General features: G+C 42.2%; 3 protein-coding genes across 3 annotated transcripts; all 3 read right to left on the minus strand.

Annotated features, from left to right (window-relative positions):
- Positions 1-4,913: 4,913 nt before the first annotated feature.
- On the minus strand, positions 4,914-9,555 carry LOC145436106 (uncharacterized). The gene is made up of 4 exons (XM_080313386.1): positions 9,186-9,555; positions 8,914-9,058; positions 6,665-6,774; positions 4,914-5,574 (listed from the first exon to the last, which is right to left on the minus strand). Exons 1-4 carry the CDS (start codon positions 9,435-9,437, stop codon positions 5,317-5,319), a joined length of 765 nt encoding a protein of 254 aa, XP_080169512.1. The 5' UTR covers positions 9,438-9,555; the 3' UTR covers positions 4,914-5,316.
- Positions 9,556-12,005: 2,450 nt separating this feature from the next.
- LOC145436107 (uncharacterized) lies at positions 12,006-12,934 on the minus strand. Its single transcript, XM_080313387.1, has 2 exons — positions 12,480-12,934; positions 12,006-12,222 (listed from the first exon to the last, which is right to left on the minus strand). The coding sequence occupies exons 1-2, from the start codon at positions 12,673-12,675 to the stop codon at positions 12,038-12,040; spliced, it is 381 nt and encodes a 126-aa protein (XP_080169513.1). The 5' UTR covers positions 12,676-12,934; the 3' UTR covers positions 12,006-12,037.
- Positions 12,935-18,621: 5,687 nt separating this feature from the next.
- LOC145436524 (uncharacterized) lies at positions 18,622-22,450 on the minus strand. The gene is made up of 4 exons (XM_080313888.1): positions 21,790-22,450; positions 20,744-21,730; positions 20,581-20,686; positions 18,622-20,503 (listed from the first exon to the last, which is right to left on the minus strand). The coding sequence occupies exons 1-4, from the start codon at positions 22,448-22,450 to the stop codon at positions 18,622-18,624; spliced, it is 3,636 nt and encodes a 1,211-aa protein (XP_080170014.1).
- Between the last annotated feature and the right edge of the window lie 824 nt (positions 22,451-23,274).

The raw sequence follows: 23,274 nt of genomic DNA on the forward strand, positions 1-23,274 counted from the left end.
TTCTGTTCAATTACAATCATCATCATCATTGGTTTATTAGAAATTTTATCAGTTCAATACACCACAAAAAATGCGATACAATGAAAAGAAAGGAAGATGTCGAAGCGACTAGGAGTTGTCTATGGAATCAGACACCCACCTTTTATAGACGCACAGCAATCAATATATACCGATATCACAGCGAAACCCGCATTCTTCTTGTGCTTTCGCTTGTAAATGCCCATACCTAGCGAAGTCTCTGCGAAAATCGAATTCTCTTCTGTGTGAATGCCTAGCCGGGGCTTGCCCCGCTCGTGCTCATAACAAGCTTTCACTGTCTATTCTCTCAAATCCGCACACAATAAAGAAACGGTGATTTACTCTCTGCTATTAATAAAATTACCGAGCAAGTGGTGCAAACTTGCCTGGTTGCCCCAAAGGTGTGATGGAACAATCGTATCTATATCTGAACTCAGCTACCGTCACATGCGTTGAGTCGACATTTGCTAGTATTGGTCGATTTTTACGATGTTTCGCACCATGATAATTCTTGAAAGTTGGCATGTTATGTCGTGAAGGTGGTATTTAACACTGCTCCAAGTTTCAGGGTTGCTACTTAAAGTGTAGGGTAGTAATTTCGTTTCCAAAGTTGACAGTGTGCTGATCCGTCATGTATCGCAAACAGATTTTACGCAAGAGCGGGTATTGGTCTCCATGGATGTTGACGATGTTCCATACCCAGATCGGTCATTACATTTGGCATAGTTAGTCATAGTGATAGTATAGAACGCCGTGCCAACTTTTAAGTTTATCACGGAACTATGTGGGTGGTAATTTTGATTCCTAAGTCGAGTGAGAGCTGACTCGCCATTTATCACTAACAGATTTTAGACAAAACCGGTACTGGTCTCTATCGATTTTAACGATGCTCCATACCTAGATCGGTCTTGAGCTTTTGGACGGTTTGTCTTGATTTCAGTATCGAACGTTGTGCCTAGTCCCGAGGTTGACAATCAATGATTAGGGCAGTAATTTCCTTATCGAGGTCGAGTATGGTAGAGATGTGCGCTGATCTGACACATCGGCCTAACGCTAACTACCGCATTGCGGATTTCACGCAAAAGCCTGTGTTTGTCTGCGCTAATTTTAACTGTGTTTCATACTAAGATAGGTGATGAGATGATGATCTCACGTAACAGTTTACTATAATTCTCGATTTGCATTCAGAGATTTACTTTATTTTATATTGTCCAATGTCAATTTCACCGTGACATTGTGGCCTTAAAGCCATTTGCTGACAATCCCATGTCAAGCGCGTTAGCTAGTTCGTTTTCGATGATGGCTAACAACTGATCACTTGATCAGCCTATTCCTCAATATATTTTACGCTAAATTCGGTGTTTTTGCGCAAGACTCGGCCCTTATCAGCCTGGAAATTAACCATTGATCTAATCATACACGGAAGGAAAGCGCACTCTTACCCTTTTCCCAACGTATTTCGATAAAAAAAAATGAAAGGCAAACGAATAAGCGAGGATGAGGACGCCTTTTTATACACTTTTACAGTGCTGGTGCCATTGGACAGTGTCTCTAGCTCGACCGAAATTGGGTATCGTGATCTGAAGCACGCGGGCTACTGCAAATGGTGTCTCGATATTACCCGATGTTTGACATTGCTCGGCTCGAGTTGACTTATTTATATTCCAATACATCTTTCCGAAGTAGTATCCACTAGTGAACTTTTAAAATTCCTATAGTTGAAATATCGCTTTCTATCAACTTTACTGCTGTAATTATAGGCTCGATGCGTTAGATGTGCTCACGATTCTCAACGCTCTCATTCGGGGTATTCCAGATTTCAATGAACTCGTCGTTGAACATTTTGCAACTATGAAATCACGCCGCGCGCAATAGGCCTACTGATACAAACGTTAAAATGTGCAGGTATGAACTACTATACTTCATATTTTCTTTCGAATAATTTGAAATGCGTAATCATTGTTAACCATGCCTAATGTCTATACCCCATACAAACTGTGTGTGACCATCACGATGTCACATTTTCACGTCAGAATACATTATTGTGTACATTATTGAATAAATTATTTGGACAATTAAAATCGCGTACACCACTTGCCCCACCACCCGATAATGTCACGAGCCGCCACTGGAGTCAGGGTATCATAAGACTAGGGTGGGGTGGTATTAGGGCGCGGGTATCCTATGATTAAGGTTGGGAGTATCGTATCCCTCACTCGAATACTAACTCACCATCAACCCTACTATCCTCTCCCCCAAACCCTAATCTTGGAAAACCCTAACCCCCAGCCGACCATCAAGCCCAAAACGCCCTAAAAACCCTAATAACCTCTCACCCCCAACCCCAGTACCAAGACTTCCTGTAAAAATTGCAAAAAGCAGTTCAACTTTTCAACCAAGGCTTCATCTAACTTGATCACGCATTTGTAGAGATGTTCTCCCAATCGTTATCCTAAATATATAAACCTCAAAAGCAAACAAATGAAAACACGAAGAAGACAATGTTAGACCAGAGTCAACCACCTGTCAAGTCATACTTTCAAACATTTTCTTCTCGGCGATTTCATTATCAAGTTATACAGATTTGCGGATTTGGTTTCTATGATACATTAAACATTTGAAATCAAGATTGACCCCGTACGCCTGTTAGATTTTTTACATCAAACAACGATATAAATTTCATTGGTGGAAAAAGCATCATTCGCTGACTACCTACATGTAGTGCAGGGGCCGCCAACGCGGTGTCCACGGCCCCCCGGTGCCCGCGAGGATCAGATTGGTGGCCCGCGAGCCTGTTCTAAAAATAGACCTAATAGCAGCATTTACCAATATTCGTCAAATTATTACCAGAAAGCTTTTAAATATATATATTTATTGATTTAGCTATCTTTGTTTAAATCACCCTAACATATAATTTACAAATGAAAATGATATGTATAAACACTTAAAATTATGATATCAACTATCCTCAATTACAAATAGTTTTATACCGACATGTAATATAATTAAAATATATAGAAGACTTAAAATACGGCGCACTGCCTATACAGGCGACATGACGGAAAGTCATCCACGGTCTTCTTGAAATGGCGGGGATTGCGTTATTGTAGCTCGACGACCAGGACGCTGCCAAAGGAGTAAGCAACATTACCACACTCTAGCAGATAGCCGTAAGCACTAGCAGATTTTCAATATCTGTATGCCCAATGATTAATCTGTATATGCCCATTGCCCATTGCCCATTACATATTGCATCTTTTGACACAGCTTGTTTCTCGTACACTCAACGCAGTTTAGTACCACGTTTCTAACTTTCTGTAATCGTTGCTGTTGTCTGGTATAATAAAATCTTTCAAGTCTGGATGCTGAACAGATGGAGATTGAAATTGTAACACAGCAAAATGGCCTCCACAAAGCCCACCAGGCAGCAGCAAACTTTTGGTGCCTTGTTGACATGGAAAAGTACAGTGGTGTATGCGCAGCAGCTATGAAGGTTGCACGCATGTTTGGTTCAACTTATCGTTGTGAGTCGGCCTTTTCGGACATGAACTTCATCAAAAACAAACACAAAACACGCCTCACTGATGCACATCTGGAAAACTCACTCAGAGTTGCAGTGTCTAGTCACATAGCAGAGTACAGCGCACTGGTTGATAGCATGCAATGCCAGACTTCCCTCTGAGTGATATAGAAACAGATAACATGATGTCCGGTCTAAGTTGTGACATGACTTATATAAAAATTTGAGTTGCCTGTTGTTGTATAACTTATACAAACATGGGGCGAAGTAATCCTAGAATAGAGTGAATAGACCCATTTGTTAAACACTATATACAGGACAGTCTACGTATTTACGGAGAGACATGCTCATTGCGCAATTACTGTTTTCAGTTAACTGCTTTGGAATGTAGGTATCGAAAAGTATATTGTGCACGAAAACTCATTATAACTCCGGATAACCAATAACGATGGTGTCACAAACGCCTCCAGCATGACCAGTATGACGCGAAATACCGCTTTCGCTAAATTTTGAAGGTTACCTGTGTCGGTTCACAATAGTTTTATGATGCAGTTATGGGCGGTTGTCTTGCGTACTGGTGTGATTATGTGCATTGTGTATTCAAACAAGCAAATGGCTTCTCCGCAGTGATAGAAGTTGTAGGTAGTGGGGAATGAAGGCTCGAAATGAATCTGAAATGGACAATGACGACAAAAGGTTGGGAACCCCTGATCTAGTAGAGAATGAAAATGTATGCAGCAACTGCGTTATCCCATAAATGGTTGACCCAAAAACGCTTTAGGTTGAAATGCGTGATCTGGCAGGAGTTCGTGCGATGGCGTTCGGGAGCACATTTTATCAGTCGCCCCAAGTCAGCCTTAATAGGGGCGATTGAAAGTAGCTATATACAATAGTAATGAAATAGTATTGCTACTGCTCCAGGTAAATTTTGCCTACTTGTACTACTTCCACAAACGGGTTATATTTTGGATTAATTCTACTCTACAGTTTTCAGTTTCCTAAGCAAAACTAGGCCGGAAATAGTCACGCTTTCACTTCTTGGAAAGCTCAACTTTTACTCGAGTAGAATTCCACTTTACATCTACTTTTACATTTGTAGGCTACTGACTACTTTGACGAAATCTGTGTAAATCACGTCTACCCCTTTAGATGGGTGGTGGACCAACGTGTAGATAGCGTATTGGTATAATTTACAGCTGCAACACCAATGCATTGTGGGTTCGAGCCCGACCTAGGTCGACTTCATAATTCCTACCAACGTATTAGAGGTTTATCAAGGCTCCTCCTCGACATCTCCTCCGCGGGTGGCCTAAAAAGCACAGAAATGGGACGTGCCACAAGTCGGCAAATAGGAATCAAAATGAAGACAATCTATCGAATAGTATATTCATATGGAAATGAACCCGAATATTTTCGGCTGAAACTCGTCAGGGGTAATCGTATTTTGGTAAAACTCGACTCCACGGCACACAAATAAAAGTGCGAACATACCTCTGCATCAAATTTTAAGTCGCGATATATACCATTGCCCCCAATATAGCGTGCATGTAGAATATGCAATTGATTTTGACTAGCAGACATATGCCTAAAAACGAATGCATCGCAATAAATGCGGTATCGACGATCTCATTAATACTTTGTAACGTATTATATTCTGGGTACAATTATACAGTTGCCTTTTAATTGGTATTTGTTATACCAGTTATCTTCATAATCTAACCACATTTAGTCTAAGAGGTCTAAGCAGGTCTAAGAGCCTAACCATAATACTAGAGTCATCAATCACACACATACCGGTATCTATATGCAACAACCCCCGCCAAAACTGCCGAAGACGCGAGTAGAATTGCTGATATCATAATCTCTAGATTCATATATCGGAACATCGGATAATCAATAATCTCGCAATCGAGAAGCTCCGCGTTCTTGTTTTTGAGAGGAAACGGCTCGTCCGGAACTGGCTTCCCCAGAAACTCACAGAGGGGTCCCCATCCATCGGCACATTTGAACACCAGAAGCTTATCTTTCGGTGCGGACTGTATGTAAGAAATGTGACATGATGTGTTAGCGTGTGCATGCGCAGTGTGGTGCGTATGCGGTCGCGAAAATGCTATTCGCACTGTCCAAATCGAGACAAGGCCCAGACACCAACAAAACCCTCGTTTTCAACATATCGAATATAAACCTGAAATAGGTTTTGTTTATTTACCATTCACAAGTCAACCGGGCATGTAACATATTTCCATGGTTGTAACCAAATCACAAGGCCCTGAGTCACAAGCCAATTTGACTTGTATAGTTTTTGACCCGAGTCAAGTAGGGTCATTTTCAATGCACTACCCAGTCAAGTCCGACCCAAGTCAGTAAATAATAAGTTAAGTCCGACTCTGTTAAGACATGAGTGCGAGTCCCAGTTAACGTGTCTACTGTTCAGTATCGGGTTTATGTCAGATTCAATTCACTTCTGTGAAACTCCTGGGCGATATCGAAGGCCTCGACGTCATTTGTCCATCTAAGCGGCGCACGTGCGCAAATGCGCAGTGCTGACACGGTCTCTGCGCACAGAAAATCTAAGTTGCGCACAAAATATCCGAAGCGATGAGTTTTTTTAGTCGTTACGCACTGTTGTCCAAGGGTCTGCGCAGTGAGTGGGTGAGTGCGGGCAGACCCGTCAAAAATCAGTAGGAACATTGGGAATACTAATTTCCTCACTCTAAGAATGATTATTCAAACAGATTAAAGACAGTTTTGGTGCCTATTTTCAATTATTGGTCTTGATATACGAGACTTGAATATGGAATGTGTCGGATGTATCATTTGACTTGGTCCAGTCATCTGCAATGACTAGTGTAGAAGTCGAGTCAACACACAAGTCGACTAGAGTTGAATCTTAAAAATGGAGAATGACTCGGGCCAAGTCGATTCACCGATATAGTTGGAGTCATGAAAACGTCTCATAACAAAAAGGCAGTTCTAACTGACGTTTTCGATACCTTCTTTCGAGTTGCATACATTTTTTTAGATTACATATTGAGAGTTCACGGGTCGGCAGTAGGCTACTTGTTTTTCTCATAAAGGTTGATAACTACTGGTGCAATATGCCACACGTTACCAACAGCAACTTACATGCATAACGTAGGCGTTATGTCGCCTGTAAATTTGCTTGGCCAGCTGCTTGTTTAGGACGGTTTTTCTCCGAAAGCGGGATGGTGGCGCGATTCCCAACGAAAGGAATTCTGGAAAAAATCAATTCCAGTTTACAAAAGTAAGCGAGATGTGAAATCGACGATATAGTAATGATATGATTGTTGATTATAGAGTTATAGGCTGTTCCTTCAAATTATCTACTAGTTGATGACTATTGCCCCTGACGAGTGTCTGTAGAAAATATGCGTTTTTATAACAATCAAATTTATTATATTGCGGTAACCGAGTATTCAAAAATCGAACATGTTTGTAGTTTCATTTGTCATTCCGCGATAGTGAATAAAATGTACTCCGTATTTTTGGAAGCAACAAAGCAATCAACCATAAAGTGCTGAAATTAGCAATCCCTCAATCAATCTACTATTTGAAACTGCTTAGATTACTTTTCATATCGTAATTTTCTACTTCTACTTGAGGTAGTTCTGACATGTCACTCTTTTCTACATATTCATGAGTAGACATTTACGAAGTTGTTATAGGACCTTATTACGTTACATCTGCTTCTACTGCAATAGTAACACTGACTACTTTGACAACCTCAACATATGTTAGGCATACCAACACTAATGTTTTCTGATTCCTAGGCGACATAAAAGCTACTTCGACGTCAGATTACGCAGCACAATTTGTACGGGAAATTACCAAAAATGTTTAAAATAGATCATCTTATGATGCGCAGATTATATCTTGTCACATGAACCCCCGCGAAAATGCCGGATGATATTTCGCCTTCGTGATACGTCTGCGACATATATAGTAACTCAGCATTACCAATAAATAAAAAATGAACAACCTGCAAGTTAAGACGGTTGCAACGATTGAAGCTGATATATTTTATAGACTCGGCCCAACCTTAGGTGTTTATCAAAATGGAACGTCAATATATATGCATCGATGCGAGATTAATTTATATCATTTCCCATCTAGTACTAACATGTGCGTTGTAGTGCACTGATAAACCAATACCTCGTTTTATCCTGAAAATTATCATTGTAGACTATTTTTCCGATATATACATCAATTACCATCCCCCTCAATTGAGCTACAGAAAGAGTCAAATGACACTTATCTCGTCACCGATGATTAGCGGGCTTAAATTTAACACGCTTTCGGACGCTTTATATTAGTAGATACTGCCCCTTGCTATCATTTTCGGAAATTTTGATTCATGGGTGTTTTAAGTATGTTAAAAACTGAGTGATATAGCTAGACAGACAAGGTGTCGTAATGACCTAGATTTGGTTTACTACATATGTTAGGAGAATACGTTGAACATGAAGGGATTCAATATGTGAAATGTCACCAAGTGCACTTACAAGGAGTACTTTGGTATGACGTTGGGAGATCAAGATAAACGCCGGGCACCGCAAACGGTCCGCCAGCATTAAGCTGAAACCTAGCGCTTATGGACTCAAGGTAAAGTCTAAAAACTGACACATTCTGTAATCCCCGTAGTTTTGTGCGAGCCAAAGAGCCGTTATGTTGATTAATATTTTTACATGAATGGGATGTGAGATTGTAACAAAACCAAGAAGCAACCATGAAGATGGCAATAGTATATGCTGTAGGAAATGCATTAGCACAGAAGGCAGCAAACGACCAGGAAAATGACGCAAGAGAAAAGCGAAGAAATACCTTATGAAATTTACTGTGCGGGCGCAAATGACCGAAGTGTTTACAAGCGCCAATTATGTCAATAAAACAAACAAACAAGCACAGACTCATCAACATTATTACGAATACAGAGTGTACCAACGCCTTTTACTCAAGATCAGCTAAACAACGAAGGTCTTGACTTGTGTTGAGACAACAAAAAATAAAACTATGGATATGACGTGGAAGTGATGTTCACGAACGTTCTTGGATCAAGGATAAGCATGAACATAAAAGTTCAGTATCATCGATTCCCTAAAAAACCGGAAAATATGAGTGAGGAATTAGGTGGGAAGTTTCTCCTGTCAAATAAATGAAATGAAAATGAAAAGAGAAATATCAAAATAGTCGGAATGAGATAATGACCGAAGAATGGACGAGTGCAAGAACGAGAAATCGGAAGAGCAGCTGAACTTAAAAAAAAAAAGTATTAGTGGCCCACGGGGCTGAACAAGCGATTAGCCCTACTGCTGTGGCGGTGTTGATAACAATAATACACTCGATGAAATACCTACCCAATAATTCGAGATTCTTGTAGCATTTAACCCAAGTGGGGGACAAAAACTCCCACAATCTTGCCGACAGAATCTGACTATCCTTCAAGCATTGTCTCTCCAGGCTTGAGGCCCATTCATCTTCATCTCTTGTTGTTAAAATTATCTTGATGGAAAATAGTATTTCAGAACTTGGAGTAGGCTTACTATGATGATCAACATGTCATCTACTTCCGAGCCTAGTCTAGTCATTTCAATAATATTACGTTACTCACTACCGATATAGCGCATACCTTGGCATCCGGGAAAGCCTTGTGTATCTCATCCCAGAAATAGAGTGCCGGGATGTCCACAGTGGCATCCACATTTTCATACATCCTCCGAAAATCTTCGGTGGTCCACCCAATCTTAGCAATTCTGTGGTATTCTTCCGACAGCAAGAATCGATGATCAGGAAAATCATAAACACTGTATCCCAATTTGGTTAATGCCGCCTTCATTGATTTCGTGCCTGTTTTCGACATTCCAGCCACAATCACCTTCATTTCTTTTCGTTCGAGGTCAAACACAACGGGTAAACGCAGTAGACTTGTAAAAAGTAACGAACTAGTTAGTTGACGGCCAACTAACTATCGTTTTTTATTGTAGTTCTAGTTCTATAATTGCGAAAGTTGAAAACAGTAGTTGTAGTTCTATTTATAGTTGGATATTTCAAAAAAAACTCGTTCTAGGTCTAATTATGGATTTGCAGAAGTGAGTAGTTTTTCAGAAGTGACCCGTTCTAGTTATAGTCACGAGTTTTGAAAAATGAATAGTATTAGCTTCGAATTAAGAAAAATGTATACATGTTTGATAGACTATTTCACACTATTTTATACTGCAAGTTCAGAATCCAAAAATTATCAAACAATTTGAAGTCTTAAACGCATTCTAACATTAATCACTGGCAATGGTAAGATACCCAATAACTCTATATGGTATATTTATAAGTAACCATGCTAACCCATGCTTCAAATTCAATTCAAGAGTTTCTTGGAGGTATATAACTTCAATATACAATTGAATAGTATATTGATATTGAAATGAAACCGAATATTTTCAGTTGACACTCGTCAGCTAGCAGATTTCAGGAAAAAACATTGTATATCAACAATTGTATCACAAAATATGACATCACCAGCTCGAAATTTCGAATTAGAGAGATATGATTGTACTATTTCAGATGATACGCGAACTCCTTTTCTTATCACAGCCTTAGCTGGTGTATTTTGATCAAATTCTACTCTATGGTACACAAAAGAAAGTGTGAACGGCCCCTTCCGACAACGTGAAATCTGTCGTCCCGATCATTTTGCACAAGCGGGGTAATATGAATTATAAAATATTCAATATAATTATACATACACTTTCACCTGTGTGCATTGAGCGGAGGTCACACGCACAATATTCAGACGCGCCACCACTCGCGGAAATCTCACTTTTTCACTAAGACGAGTGTTACGTCATCACGGGGTGGGAATAGGTTAACGGGGTACGTGATGGCTCTGAGCGGTTTCACGGCTAAAAACTGTGGTCACCAAGGGTGAGTGGTAAGACGAGAAAGAAGACGCGGCGCGGCAAAGAAGCACAAAATGACGTGTGGAGAGAGGATATGAAATAAAGGTTGTGTGAGAAAGGGTGGAGGGTCAAGGCCTCTCGTTATCCCGAAAACTACACCAGGACTTCCAGACCTGGTATAAGCCGCATTGAGAAGCGACTATGGATCGCTCGGAGACCAGCCTGGACTCGAAGAGAAAAACACCCCGAGCCGTCAAGGTGGCCAGGTTCCTGGGGTGGAAACTTCCTAGAGACCCGACCGCGAACGTGTGCATCTCCACGGTCTTGGCCGTAGCAAGACGTAAGGAGTGCAGCGGTCATACTAGTTTGTGTGTTTCAGATCGACAGCGGCGTCCATGCTGGCTACTCCATTCTCGAAGGGGCACAACACAACGACGACGAAGACCCGGCGAACATATGGTAGGATGAAGTTGAACATCAGTCGCCTGTTAGTTAATGTGGTATGCTCCTCACAAACGCGGTCCACGTCAAGACTGTAAAAAAAGTAGGGCTTGGTATGTAGTCGAGGAGCACCCCAAGCACCGAGTTGTGCTTCTCCGTGATGCTACCAATCACTGGCAGGCAGAGGTAAAACACGTGGGGCAGGGTCTCGGTATGCTTACGCACTTGCAACAAACCACACTTGGCTCCACATGCTTTCTAAACCGACCACGGATTGACTGGAGCGGCAAAAGATTCAGCCGAGCCTTAAGAATTCAGTTGCGCTCGACTGCCGTCAATGCGTTAGAAGACCGGAAAAAGCGATTTAAGGACCCGTACCGGTTGAGACACTCCACAGTCAGCACCCAGTGCCAACTGGTAGAGCCCGTCTTTGGTCACGGGCCAGCGCGCACCAAGGCGCCTAGCGACGGTCGGACCTTGGTCCAAAGCCCGTTGGCGTCTCTGTATGTCCTGGAATCACACCCTGTTAGAATCACGCAGTTTAAAAACTCGGCCGAGTCCAAGGCCGATCGACTTCCCTTTTAGCTCAGGTCAAGATCACGACACTTGGGGGGTATAAATTTCATACCCGACCACAGCGAGAATTCATCGCACAGATGTAATTGCGATTGAAGCTGGTTGTGAGACACAGACATAAGGGTTGTTCAGAATTGATCGACTTTCAAAATGTCGTGGTTTTCAGTCCGATTCCCATGCCTTATACCATAAAAACATATTCTAGGTACTTTTTTCGTAATTCATCCCTTGCATCCGTGCGCACATTGAGCTGGAAGAATATCGGCTAAAATAGGGGATTCCCCTAAAATTTGAGTGTCGCTATTCGGACTAGGCTAGTAAAACGTCATATATAAGCTGGTTTTAATTAGCTATTGCGGTTGGAGTGCTACATAACCTCACTATAGAAAGTATTGTCAGTTCAGGACACCATTTTCATGTCCCACACTGCCTTAGAACTCCTCAAAACTGCCTAAGACTGATGGTCATTTTGTTGGATCACCTATCCTACACTCCTCAACCTTACCCGAGATTGTTCATCAATTGCCGGGATCACCACGTGCAAGAATACAACTGTAAATGTATCATTCACTCACAGCCACATTATAAACATCACATTGTTCAAAGGAAACGAAACAAAAAGGCAAAGAAACTGATCAACTTGGCAAATACTACTTAAATCAGGTCCGGATGAAATGGTTGCTTTAGAGAAATCGTCATATCTGTTACCGTTATCTTCCACGGCTTGTAAGAGGCTCGCTCGCTGTTCTTTGTCATCTGTTTTGAAAGCATCAAAGTCGGTATTCATTTTCACCAAACGCTCTGCTGCGCCGTTAACTATTTCAACGCTACTCACAAATTCTTGAGCAGTCACGAAATGCGAATCAGTATGCCATTCCGAAATTGGAAGACTAAACCAATCATGTTCGACATGTATAGCATTGAATAGAAACCATGATTCCGGTTCAATTAAAGCAACCATACTCATTGACTCAGAGACAGAGTCAGAGATTAGACTCAGAGGTATAGCCTACCTCTGCGAAATTGTTCAAGGATTGGCATTTGCAGCAATTTAGCAGCCATCGCTTCCTTCACTTTGTCAGGAATCTTTGGTTTAGCCGAGAACATTGTTGATACCACCGCCTCCTCGGTGAGATGCCAATGATGTTCTCGCATCTTTTTATATGCCACATCAGCAACTGTGAAATCGCACAATGAAAAGTCTGTCATGCCATGAAGGAATTTGAGATCAATATACTGTGCGTCACATGCATTACCAGTTTTCAACCAAGCTGGGACATTATACAGGGCAACTTTCTAATGAACTCTTCAGAATAGCCAATTTGCTCTCTCCATATGAACATTTTTGACAGGACAGCATTTGACTCATCCATCCAGTGCTATTAGTAGCACCAGACTTGTGAAAACGATTATCAATATATTGGGCAGCTACAATCGCCAAGGTGCCTGTTGCAAATTCTCTGTAGTCATTTATTATCAAGACTTCTTTTTGCTTTCCATTATATGGCTTCATCAGTGGAATTATTTCTTGCTTAGCTTCATCAGCTTTGATCGCCAACCAGCTGCATTCATCAAACTGAAGTGTTTTAGAGCTTCTTAATTGATCAATATCTTTCGACTTCTTGGAAGGTATTAAAATCTGTGTTTTCAGGGCCTGTGGTCGCAGATCCAAACACACTTCACTTCCAGACCTCCCCGGATGACTAGTTCATAAATATGATGGCGACAAGCAGAAGTAGAAAGTAGAAAACTTTCCTGTTTATCAATTCTTCAAGTAACAGAACCGCACCTTTATTTTTTCCATTGTTTGAGGGTGTTGTGTCAAACACAAGAGCTCTGACATTATTTGTTAAATTATAAAGTTCCAGCCAGCCTGTGCTTTTCCTGTAGCACTCTCCAGAGTTCGATTGCCAAGAAGTTTGCCTTTCTCAAATGCGTTGGAATACGCAGACTATGCCAGCACTGCCAATGCCTCAAATTTCCCTCCGAAACAACTTCTAGTGAGCATTGCATCCCAGTGCAATGCGATGTGCCAAGATGATCTGTTTCTTTGCCTTTTTGTTCCGTTTCCTTTGAACAATGTGATGTTTATAATGTGGCTGTGAGTGAATGATACATTTACAGTTGTATTCTTGCACGTGGTGATCCCGGCAATTGATGAACAATCTTGGGTAGGGTTGAGGAGTGTAGGATAGGTGATCCAACAAAATGACTATCAGTTTTAGGCAGTTTTGAGGAGTTCTAAGGCAGTGTGGGACATGAAAATGGTGTCCTGAACTGACAATACTTTCTATAGTGAGGTTATGTAGCACTCCAACCGCAATAGCTACATAAAACCAGCTTATATAAGACGTTTTACTAGCCTAGTCCGAATAGCGACACTCGAATTTTAGGGGAATCCCCTATTTTTAGCCGATATTCTTCCAGCTCAATGTGCACACGGATGCAAGGGATGAATTACGAAAAAAAGTACCTAGAATATGTTTTTATGGTATAAGGCATGGGAATCGGACTGAAAACCACGACATTTTGAAAGTCGATCAATTCTGAACAACCCTAACAGACATGTGTCATCTGCGTAACCTTAGTGTGATAGTGACGCCCTCCGTCACTGAAAGCCAATATCCGCTGCTCCGAAGCCCAGCGATAAAACGCAAAGAACCTGCACGACCAGGTGGAAAGTGATGGACGACAAATGGCATCCTTGACGGACACCCTACTCCACTGAAATGGGGCCAGTCGGACCAGAACTGGTCGCGACTGAAAACACGTTAGAAGTACAAATGTCGGCCATCACCTTCACCAAATGCTCCGGGGCGTCAAAGTGCTTCAGGACTTCGATCACTGACCCATGCCGAACGGTACCGAACGCATTGCGGATGTCAAGTCAGGCGAGATAAATATCCCTTCGGGATTCCTGACATCCACTAGCATTGACTCAAGAATGAATACGAGCTCAAAGACCCCGTCTCTCGGAACAAACCCTTTTTGCTGCATGGAGATGACATCTCCATCGGATGCCCAGCTCTGAAACGGCGAGCGATTACGGACGCGTAGGCTATATCTTATACAGAGTCCTGGATCGCGCGTATCAACTAAAATAGTTTTTTCAACTCTCTCTAATTCGAAATTTCATGCTAGTGACGTCATATTTTGTGATATGATTGTTGATATATAATGTTCTTTCCAATTCTCTACTAGTTACATATGATTACCACTGACGAGTGTCAGCCGAAAATATTCAGGTTCATTTCATTATGAATATACTATTGGATTAAAGGCCATACCGAATTCTACATTATCCTGAGTTGCTACAGATTGATAGAGCTTGTAAGTAGAAGTCACCACATATAACATTCTCGTACTGCCAGAACTTCTATCACCTCTCGTTGAGATCGTCCTGGCGAGCAATGCGATAATTTAAGACAAATGATTTGTGACGAAATTTTGGCCGTGACGCACCAGACCGACAAGGAGATAAGCGCCCAGATGTCTAATCTTCACAGTTAATAATGATAATAACTAGGGTTACTATACGTCCTGGTTTAGGAGGATTTGTCCTCCTTTTCCAGGTTTTTGAAAATTTACTTCGAGGACACCTAAATCTCCTCCTTTTTTGGCAATTCGTCCTCCTTTACAGCTTTAAGAGTCAAGATAATGGAAAGATTCGAGTGCAATGGGCATAAATTACGCTAAATATGAAATTCGTGGTTCGATCGAAAGCGACGCCTTTTTTTCAGTCAACACCGCCAATTTTAAGTAAAAAGTGTGTAAATCGGAATTCGAAGGAATGTGAGGATATTTTATAGTCAATCGTCTACCACATTTTTCGGAAAAAATAACGAAATCGGCGGATTTCGGTTTTGATCAACTAACTTTTCTGGTTTGGTGAAAGTGTCCTCCTTTCCCGATTTGAAAATATGGTAGCCCTATGTAACCATCCACACAAAAATGATCTTTCTCATGCGCTTCAATATTCTGGTCCGTAAAGCTATCAGATATAGGGCTATATCACATGCACGTGTACACACACAATTCAACCTCGATAGTGCGTACAAGTACTCGCCTTGGGGCATTTACATAGATTCAAGGATCAAGTATGACTGCTAGAGTGGCCGACTGTCCGCCTTGAGGTATTTACATAAATTAGAAGGAATCAGCACGGTTTGTTAATGTAATATTTCGCTGATTCCGGTGGTTAATTCAGAAATTAGGTGCTTATCACATTATGGTACTTTACACCACAGCCACATCCTAATATTGTATGGAATCAGATGAAAAATGCTCAATGCAGATATGGACTACATCGTATACTTTCTTTTTCGATTTCAATATAGTATACGCCTTTACAATCTGAGTCCCATAGAACATGCAGATGCCAACAGCAGAGGACATTTATGCGCCCCATATACAAATAACAACTTGGAATCGTGTGCTGCTCACAAAACAAAAGCTGTTTTAGGTTCGTTTGGGCGATCCCAATACCTTTCCACTATACCGACAATCCTGATTGGAGGGTAAGGAATAACAGCAACAAAGTGACTAATAACAATTGGCCGAACCCAAGGTGCATCATCATTTATAACCTGCCCTAAATTTTCGAAAACACTCTCTCCGTAAACTCTACTCTACCGGTGAATTTGATCACATGCGCTGAAAAATGATAAATATTTTATAGAAATATGCGAAACTATTGATATTAGACGAATTCTTCCGTGAATCTGAAAATATTTTCTAGCTTGGCGCGACCATAACGAACTTCAGTAATTATTCGTACCATGAGCACTCGCAATTTCGGTGCGTATCATAAGCCGATATGAAAAAGTAGATTAGTAAGGCCGGCCTTAAAAATTAGCGGCACCGTGGTGACGTTATGGAATCAACGCATAGCGCAACCTTTTACAATGTCAGACTTAATGCTCTACGACAGTGGTTCTCAACCTTTTTGTCTCCGCGGACCCCCTTGGGACTTTCATGGACCTCCGCGGACCCCCAAGTTTCAGATCAAAGTATCTCGATTATCGACTAACCGTTATCTGTCTTGTGCAAATATCGACCTCATGCTAGCGATAACACAATGAGAATGCTAAGAAGCCCAGCGGATAATTTGACGGGATGGAGGGTTATGGCTGTCGAAGAGAGAATTGTCAAATATGAAATGAAAAGTTACACACAGAGCAATAAGTTCTAATGATCAGTAAATCGCGCGAAGCGCGAAAAATTTTTTTTCGTCGACTGCGGTTTTGCGCCCTCCTTCATATGTTTTCACCTCATCCCAGTTTGAGAACCACTGTCACAAAAGAATGTGAATGGTTGCAAATATTTCGAAGTCACCCTGCTGGACCTTACTACTCCAACTTCCTATTTTTGCACAAACCCCCACAAAACATCTCTAAGCAGCAATATGTTTGTATTAGTAGGCTATTGGAAGTAAATTGAGTTTGCAATATATGTTATTTGATCTCAGACGGCCAATCTGGTTATGTGAGTCATGAAGTTTTAAAAGTAATAAAGTTAAACTGCCTCGTGTTTTCCCAAATCCCAAAAAATGTTTCAACCATTTTGAAAATTTCGCGGTCTCGCGGACCCCCTGAAAATGCTTCGCGGACCCCCGGTTGAGAACCACTGCTCTACGATCAAACATCAGAAGTCGAACCGAAACTTGTGCGTTGTATCCCAGCCTTAACTGTATCCATATAAGCTGAAACAAGGCGGCTAATTCTCGTTACTGAAAGTTCAGAATCCGAAATATCTTTTACAATAAACAAGTTCTGGATGAATACGAAAATCTATCACTAGCAATGGCTAGTCACAACATAGCTTGATTCTGTATATCTATAAGAAACCACGCTAACCCTTGCGACATCAATAGTATCTAGAGTTGCTGCATATTCCACCGATTCTTCTGACTCGCAGGCTGTAACATTCCGGTTGATAGTACTATCACACGCAAAAATGCACGCACAATTTACTTGTCATAGTGCGTTTTACGATAATTTATGCCTTGGGGCATTTGCAGAAAGTCAATGGTAAGCCTATCAATTCCAGTGTTTACTCTCGATATTGCATCACTAAAGTTTGGAGTTAGACCGTATTTAAATAAAACGGAATTCTGACAATTCTGTGTGCTGAGCCTAGCACTAAATCTCATAAACTAAGGATGGGTTTCAAAAAGTAGACTTGGGCCAATCATCGGGCATAAGCGGCACCCCTCTGGCCTAAGTCCGTGACTGTGACTTGAGGGGATTTTCCCTCCAGCGTGGACTTTGTTAAGACAAATATCTAAGCCTGATTGGGGGTAGGCTAAAGTCACTTGTGTTAGTAACTGTTGTGCTGTTCGCTGAAGGATATTGACCATTTTTCTTATGTATAGCTTGTCTAATCAGATGGGATAATTGGTTATTGCCTACAGGCAGTTTGAAGCAATTTTTTGTCACATAACATGATCCGTCTTGTGATGAACGTGACAAGCTGATATCATATTTATACGGTTATAGTGGGATATACTTGTGAAATGCTTGAGGGGCCTTAGCAGATCTCAGTTAAAATGGATAGCCAAGGCCCTCAGTCAGTGGACAGTGTCCATTGTCAATTGCCGGTGAACTCTGGACTAATATTTCTACTCATTTGAGCCTATACTATACGCACCGGAATCTGGAGTAGTCATGTTATGAATACCACAGGGTTTCGTTTTGTAGTCGCGTAAAGCGCGAAATTTTTTTCATATTTTTGAGTGAATCTCGTCAATAATACTAGTATCGTATCACATATTACTATCAACTATGTATCCTTTCTTTGCCTATCTGACCAAATTCACCAATTTAGTTGGTGCGGGGTGGGGTGGGTGGTGGTGGTGGTAGGGGTCTCCGAAATTCTAGAGAAGTTATTAATGCTCTGCTGCATCTTTGGATGGGCCAATTGTTATTACTCCCCTTTGTTGCTGTAGATAGTAATTGTATTCACAGAATTATAGTACAGGCAAACTTAGTCCGACATACCACCGCCGCCGCTCTCACGTTCTCCCCCCACACCAGTGCCTCTCGCAGGTCACGGTGCACATACAACGCATGCAAACCACATACCCCCTGATCTCAAGATCAAAAGCGAACGAAATGAAACAAATCACTAAACAATGCAACAAACTAGAATATAATGCTATCCCATATCAAAGTCTGCCAACCAGCCGGGTTGTGCCCTTCTGCGAGATGGTCTTTGTTCTACTTCTGGCATCAATTCTTCACCCAGCGGTTCACCTTCCGAAGCCATTGTCGATTCACTGGCATTTTCGTCATCAGTTGAAAATAAGTCAATCAGATGTGGCATTCTGCTCTGGCTTCGTTCCTGATCTGGGCCGCAACCCATTACACGTCTTATATGTGATATGTGACGGTTCGTTCCATTCACTTCAACAACCGAGTCCGATACAATATCGGTCACAGTTCCTTTGCTCCACACAGATGTACACCTCGCATTAGGGGGCTTCACAAAGACACTTTCTCCGATGTTGTATGGGTTTAAATGTTTCTTTCTGGAATCGCGGGCTTTTGCTACTCCCCGCTCTCCATCTGGAAGAGTAGACTCATAACGAAATACCCTCTCAGCTGGTACGACATTCTCAAAGTTTGGGGTATTATTATACCAATACACCATTTCACTCACACTACCACCAGTCCTGGCCACCATTCGTTTGATGGTCCTGTGATTTCTTTCAACAATCGAATTTCCGGAATGTTTGTAAGCACAGCTGAATACATGGCCAATTCCCCAATTCCACAAAAATTGTGATATTTTGTGACTTTTGAAGCAACTACCATTGTCACTCAAAATTTCGTCGACAGCCCCACGCTCCAGCAACACTTGGCTTAGATGCTGGATGACTTGTTCGGTAGATTCGGTTGTTGTTATCCTCCTCCATATCGCAAATCGACTTGGACCACAATCAATCATACTTAAGTAAGGCTGCCCACCAACGTATGTAATGTCTAATGCCAGCCTACTCCATACTTTATCCACCGACAACTGCCCGTGTTCCCACTTGACTGGATGAGGATCAATTAGGCGACATATGTTACAATTGTCAACCACCTGTTTAACCATTTCCCGGCTTACTTCCCGCCCCAAGCAGCGTTCTGCTACATACAATGTTCTATCTGTTCCCAGGTGATGCTTTTCGTGGATCCTCTTGACACGATCTTCCACCGCTTGACTTTGCGGGGCAACTCCCACACAAACTTTCTGGTACCAAGTACGCGGTACCCTTGTCAAAGCATCGGCTATGTTTGTTGCAGAGGGGACCAAACGGATATCGACTTTCATATCATATTCTTCAATCAACTGTGCCATCAAACCCAACCTTTTTCTCACAATCATTTCACTCAAGCCATGCACTCTTGGTCGGTTCAAATCCTCCAAAATTGATCTCACCCAGTTGTAAACACTGGCAGAATCAGTAATAATCTCGACTTTCCTTACTCTCCATTTTAGCACTAGATTCAGTCCCTTCACCACAGCCTCCAATTCTGCAACATTGATGTGAGCACCATCATCCTGCTTTCTCATCCAGGCCGCATCTTCCACTACATGACCATCCACCATCAGACAACACCCAATTCCTAGGTTACTAGCATCACACCAAAGTTGCGCCATTCCTCCAGCAGGAGCTGGCCAAATTCCCCCCACCGGATCTTTCTCTTTCACCCTTGCAAGGATTTCGCCAGCTAGTTGTGACACATGATGTGGTACCGTTTCGTCCCATGCCACTTCATTAGCAAGGCGCTTTACGTAACTGCAAGCAATCCTCAGCCAGCCGGCCACAGGGTAGTGACCGATAAGTTTACCAAACATAGAAAAGAGCTGCCTCTTTGACCATACTTCACCAGAGTCTGGCAGGATTCCATCTCTGGTCCATTCATACGAACCCGCAGCCGTCGCAGAGACCCTCAGTCCTAGTACCCGTGCATCGTTCAATGGGACAGGCTCCTTTGCTCTCAGCCCATACCGTAATAAATGCGTCTTCACCGTTTCCACATCCACGATACTGGCATCAACAATATATCATCGATATAATGATCTGTTCCACGTTTCATCTCTTGACTCTGCGACAACACCACCGACAGGATTTTTGACATTACTTTTGGCGCAACATTGAGGCCAAATCCCATACGTGTCATGACGTATTTCTTTCCGCCATGCTGCACAATTTGAAATGTGTGCAAGCGCTCTGAAATGTGAATCTGCAGATATGCTTTTTGCAGATCTAAGATATATGCATGTGTACCTTTCTTCCGCCATTCTCTCAGTTTTTCTTGGCACACCACAACATCGGCACCGGGATGACTCATCACATGACTATTCATCTCGCGGTAATCCATAACTGGCCGCACCTTTTTTGATTTGTTTGGTTGTTTTACTGCCATCAGAGGGATCAGACCCTTTTGACGTCCATAAACGTCTGGGTTGTATTCTTCCAACCAGCCGTTTTGAATCCATTGATTCACTTCATGATGGAACTCTTCTTGGCACTCAGGGGGAATCGCGTACCCCGGACAACGGTTTGACAAGGTTGGTTCTTCATTCGTCCATTTCCACTCTACAACCCACTTTGAACCATCAAAAATAGCGTTAAAATCTTTATCATCAATTACCAGCTTCTCCACTTCTTCTTCAATCAACTTCTCATCTTCTTCTTCACTCAGCTTCTCATCTTCTTCCTCACTCAACTTCTCAACTTCATCTTCAATCGGCTTCTCAACTTCTTCTTCGCTCAACTTCACAACTTCTTCTTTAATCGGCTTCTCATCTTCTTCACTCAACTTTTCATTTTCTTCCTGACAACTCACACCGACAGCAGCATATGTGGGAAGTGCACCAAACTGTACTCGAAGATCTGGACCAACAAACACCCCATCCATCATCTCGATCACATCCGTCCCCAGAATCACCCTTGCATCACAAACCAGACGAGTTGCTATTAAAACTTCCATACAGAGGTCAACTTTGTCAATTTCTAGTTTGACTGTCGCTTCACCATGGCAACGTGTTAATTCACCATTCAACATTTTCACAACTAGTTTCGGTCCCTTCACTGGCACGCCCAATTGCTTACACACATCTTCTCGCACCACTGATCTCTGGCAACCACTATCAACGAGAGCTTCTACAGATAGTCCAAATATTTTTACAGAAATGATTGGCAGCACCTTTTTCCTCACTGTCGGTGGCTGGGGAACCAATCCGATGCTGACCGTTCCCCATTGCCGTTTCCCTGATTGATTGGCCGTGTAGCACCGTTCTTGCAGAACTGAGCTATATGACCAGGGTTACCACACGCAAAACACTCTATTGGCGGCTGTCCACGGCCATAACTACGTCTCCATTTATCTCTATTTGGGCACTCGCGTGCTATATGTCCGTCTTTCCCACAAGCGAAGCACTCAAAAGTCTTCCTTTTATATGTGCCAGCCGCACAGAGCATACCAACAGGCACCCTGGTGGACAAGATCATTCTAGCTCGTATCACCAATTCACCAATTTTCAGTTTCTCAATTTCAGCAAGAGATTTTAGCTGGCATGCCACATCGATCGGAAGCCCCGTCACAAAAGCGCACTTTACTATCGGTTCTGAAGCATCAGGATCCATACCCACAAGAGCACCTAGTCTCTGGAGATCAGCTACGAAAACATCAACACTCTCACCTTCTTGAAGAGTCCTACGCTGAAACTGGCCGTACGCATCGTAACAATTGACGCCAAACGCTGCCAAGAGAGCAGCCTTTACTTTATTGTACTCCTTTTTATCCTCATCACTCAATTGTCTATAAACTGAGAACGCCGCGGTGCCCAACAGTAGAGGAACATATTCTTCTGGCTTGTTACCTCGCATTTTCACAACAGTCTTAAATTTATCAAGCCACACAGCTACATCGCCCGAAGTAGCGAAGTCCACATACAAAGGCATAAGGTCCGTTATCCTCACCGTCGACATACTGCCGCGATAGCTTGTAGATAGTAATTGTATTCACAGAATTAGTACAGGCAAACTTAGTCCGACATACCACCGCCGCCGCTCTCACGTTCTCCCCCCCCCACACACCAGTGCCTCTCGCAGGTCACGGTGCACATACAACGCATGCAAACCACAGTTGCATGCTGTTATTTCATGACATCCCATCTGGTTTGTCGGTATACAGTGGAAAGATATTGAATTCGTCCAAACGTATAGGCCTACCAACAAAGAATCTCCTTCCTGATGAGGAGATCACGATCACACGTTGGTATTTCTTGATAGGGCGCATCATTTGCTCTGCTATTCGCATCTGTACTATGGGGGCTCAGATTACAAGGGACGCTACTATAACAAAATCCAAGGAAAATTTCAAGAATAATTCAAACCTCTGAATTCGTGAATTCAATTTCCACATAGACGGCCGCCAACACATCCTTATCGAAATAAGTGTCGACGGTCGCATATTTTTCATTCTGCTGCCGCAACCTGGCCAACCTTATACTAAAGATCGATATTGGGTTTAGCTAGACACGCTACTTGCTGGAAAACTATATCCTTCTAAGGCTTGGTATTTCGGGGAAACCTAAATCGCTTTTTAAGCGTCTCGGTGTTGGCAGTGGTTGGCCACGTCAGGGCAATATGCCCACTCATATCAGCAAATTCGTCCTCTATGGAATGATAATAGCATTGCCGAAGTCGTAACAGCTGGTAAGGAATAGTGATATAGGGCACAGGAGAATAGATTACTTTGAACAACAAAAGCAACATGTTCAAACTTTTTTTATTAATATTATTGATGAAAA

The sequence above is a fragment of the Botryllus schlosseri genome, chromosome 3, assembly GCF_051294905.1.
Source record: "Botryllus schlosseri isolate E-star chromosome 3, Bs_hap1, whole genome shotgun sequence".
Classification (NCBI taxonomy): domain Eukaryota; kingdom Metazoa; phylum Chordata; class Ascidiacea; order Stolidobranchia; family Styelidae; genus Botryllus; species Botryllus schlosseri.

Excerpts from the sequence above, each read along its gene's own strand:
- LOC145436524 (XM_080313888.1), bottom strand. The coding sequence starts at position 22,450 with ATGTCGACGGTGAGGATAACGGACCTTATGCCTTTGTATGTGGACTTC. Across the intron at positions 21,731-21,789 it reads AATAGAGTGTTTTGCGTGTG|GGAAACGGCAATGGGGAACG; the intron begins GTAACCCTGGTC and ends CCAATCAATCAG. Across the intron at positions 20,504-20,580 it reads AAAGTAATGTCAAAAATCCT|TATCGTGGATGTGGAAACGG; the intron begins GTCGGTGGTGTT and ends TGTTGATGCCAG.
- LOC145436107 (XM_080313387.1), bottom strand. The coding sequence starts at position 12,675 with ATGACAGACTTTTCATTGTGCGATTTCACAGTTGCTGATGTGGCATAT. Across the intron at positions 12,223-12,479 it reads CCTTGAACAATTTCGCAGAG|ATGACAAAGAACAGCGAGCG; the intron begins GTAGGCTATACC and ends CTTTCAAAACAG.
- LOC145436106 (XM_080313386.1), bottom strand. The coding sequence starts at position 9,437 with ATGAAGGTGATTGTGGCTGGAATGTCGAAAACAGGCACGAAATCAATG. Across the intron at positions 6,775-8,913 it reads CAAGAATCTCGAATTATTGG|AATTCCTTTCGTTGGGAATC; the intron begins GTAGGTATTTCA and ends GATTTTTTCCAG. Across the intron at positions 5,575-6,664 it reads ATAACGCCTACGTTATGCAT|TCCGCACCGAAAGATAAGCT; the intron begins GTAAGTTGCTGT and ends TCTTACATACAG.